The 1,630-nt window shown below is 47.4% G+C and overlaps 1 protein-coding gene across 1 annotated transcript in view; it reads right to left on the bottom strand.

Moving 5' to 3' along the window:
- Positions 1-7: 7 nt before the first annotated feature.
- abcb9 (ATP binding cassette subfamily B member 9) overlaps positions 8-1,630 on the bottom strand; it is a 14,763-nt gene continuing 13,140 nt past the window's right edge. The window contains exons 10-12 of the mRNA XM_015401025.1: positions 1,212-1,371; positions 1,001-1,137; positions 8-916 (exon numbers count right to left, since the gene is read on the bottom strand). Of these exons, the coding sequence (XP_015256511.1) occupies positions 596-916; positions 1,001-1,137; positions 1,212-1,371 (618 nt within the window). The 3' untranslated portion in view covers positions 8-595. The remainder of the gene's footprint in view (positions 917-1,000; positions 1,138-1,211; positions 1,372-1,630) is intronic.

Genomic DNA, 1,630 nt, shown 5'->3' with positions numbered 1-1,630 from the left:
TAGAAAATGAAGGCTAATCATGTTTTAGGTGTACTATTCCTTTAAACTGGCTTCTTATGAGAAAGTGACATACAGTCTTCTAGGTAAAATGCATCAGTATGATAGTACGTGGTCTGCCTTTCTCAACTGGCTAACGGTAAAGTAAACTTGAAAAGGTCGGTGTGGCATAACATATCTGTTGTATGTTTTACAAACCAAAAAACTCAATAAAATTTGCATGAGAAAAAAAAACAGCGCTTAGGCAGCATGTTGAGGTATCATCCACAAACAGTGAACTGACTGCAGCTTATCTCTGCCTTTAAAGCTGATATCTAGAGTGCATCCATTGCAGCTTTGTGATGCCTTCAAGTATAAACAGTTTGAAACAAGCATCTGTGATCGGATGCAGCTCAATATATAAACAGGTTTCTACAGAAGCCCGGTAATGAACCATTGATTGATTTATTAACGCCACCGAGCTTCTAAAGCAGCGTTCCATTCCATCTCTGTTCCAGTCCACTCAGGATTTTAATGGAAGCTGCTTGTTTCCTCCCTCTTCCTGTGACAGTAGCTTAGGTTATCCTTCATGCGACTACGTTTCCTCTCGGCAGCGGTCTTAGTAACGCATGTTGTACTCTGACTCGCTCCCGCTGCTGCTGCTGCTTTGCCCCCTCCGCCGGCGCCGGCCGTCAGTCGTGCGGCGGACGCTCTCTGAAGGGTTTAGGATCTCCGCCCCGGTCTCGATGCCCAGGACCTGCCTCTGCACCAGCTTGCAGTAGAGGCCGCCGCCGGCCATCAGCTGAGCGTGGGAGCCCTGCTCCGCCACGTGGCCCCGGTCGATCACGATGATGTTGTCTGCCTTTTCCACTGTGCTGAGGCGGTGGGCGATCACCAGCACCGTGTGCTCCTGCATGATGTTGTTCAAAGCCTGCTGGACCTGCAGCCCCAGTTATTCACACACGCATTCAGAATCACACTATTCAAAGCAGCATCGTTTTGCATCTAGAGGAGCTTCACCTACAATGTGTTCGCTCTCAGCATCCAGAGCACTGGTAGCCTCGTCCAGGATGAGGACCCGGGGTTGGCGGATGAGAGCTCTTGCTATAGCCACCCTCTGTTTTTGTCCCCCAGACAACTGCATGCCTTTCTCCCCGACACCTGGAGAAACAGAGGGAAGCATGAAGGGTTCTGCTACAGTTCCACAGGAAACGGGTGGATTCGCTCTGATTTACTCGTCTCGTAGCCTCTGGGGAGGCTGCTGATGAAGTCATGAGCGTTAGCCTTGGTGGCGGCCTGCACCACGGCCTCCATGGAGACGTCACTCAGTCCGTAGGTGATGTTCTCCCTGACGGTTCGGGCAAACAGGACGGGTTCTTGGCCCACCAGGGCAATCTGCAGACACACAGGAGCAAACAGGAAACAGAAACTATCAAGTCAGCTGTTGTTGTTTTTCATTTGTGCCTCTAAAACGAATAAAACTATAATTTGTTTCCTGCTTTTGCTCATTAATGAACTTCAGCTCAAAATGGACAACATGGTTTATACAAGAATAAGTAAATCTAATTTAATGCTTTTTAATGCTCTTAGAAATCATTTTACCAAATACATACACATGTATATGTATATGTATATATATATATATATATACATA

This window comes from Cyprinodon variegatus, unplaced genomic scaffold (genome assembly GCF_000732505.1).
Source record: "Cyprinodon variegatus isolate N-32 unplaced genomic scaffold, C_variegatus-1.0 Scaffold1174, whole genome shotgun sequence".
Classification (NCBI taxonomy): Eukaryota; Metazoa; Chordata; class Actinopteri; order Cyprinodontiformes; family Cyprinodontidae; genus Cyprinodon; species Cyprinodon variegatus.
The sequence above is the reverse complement of the archived record's forward strand: the minus strand, read 5'-3'. Positions and strand labels throughout refer to the sequence as shown.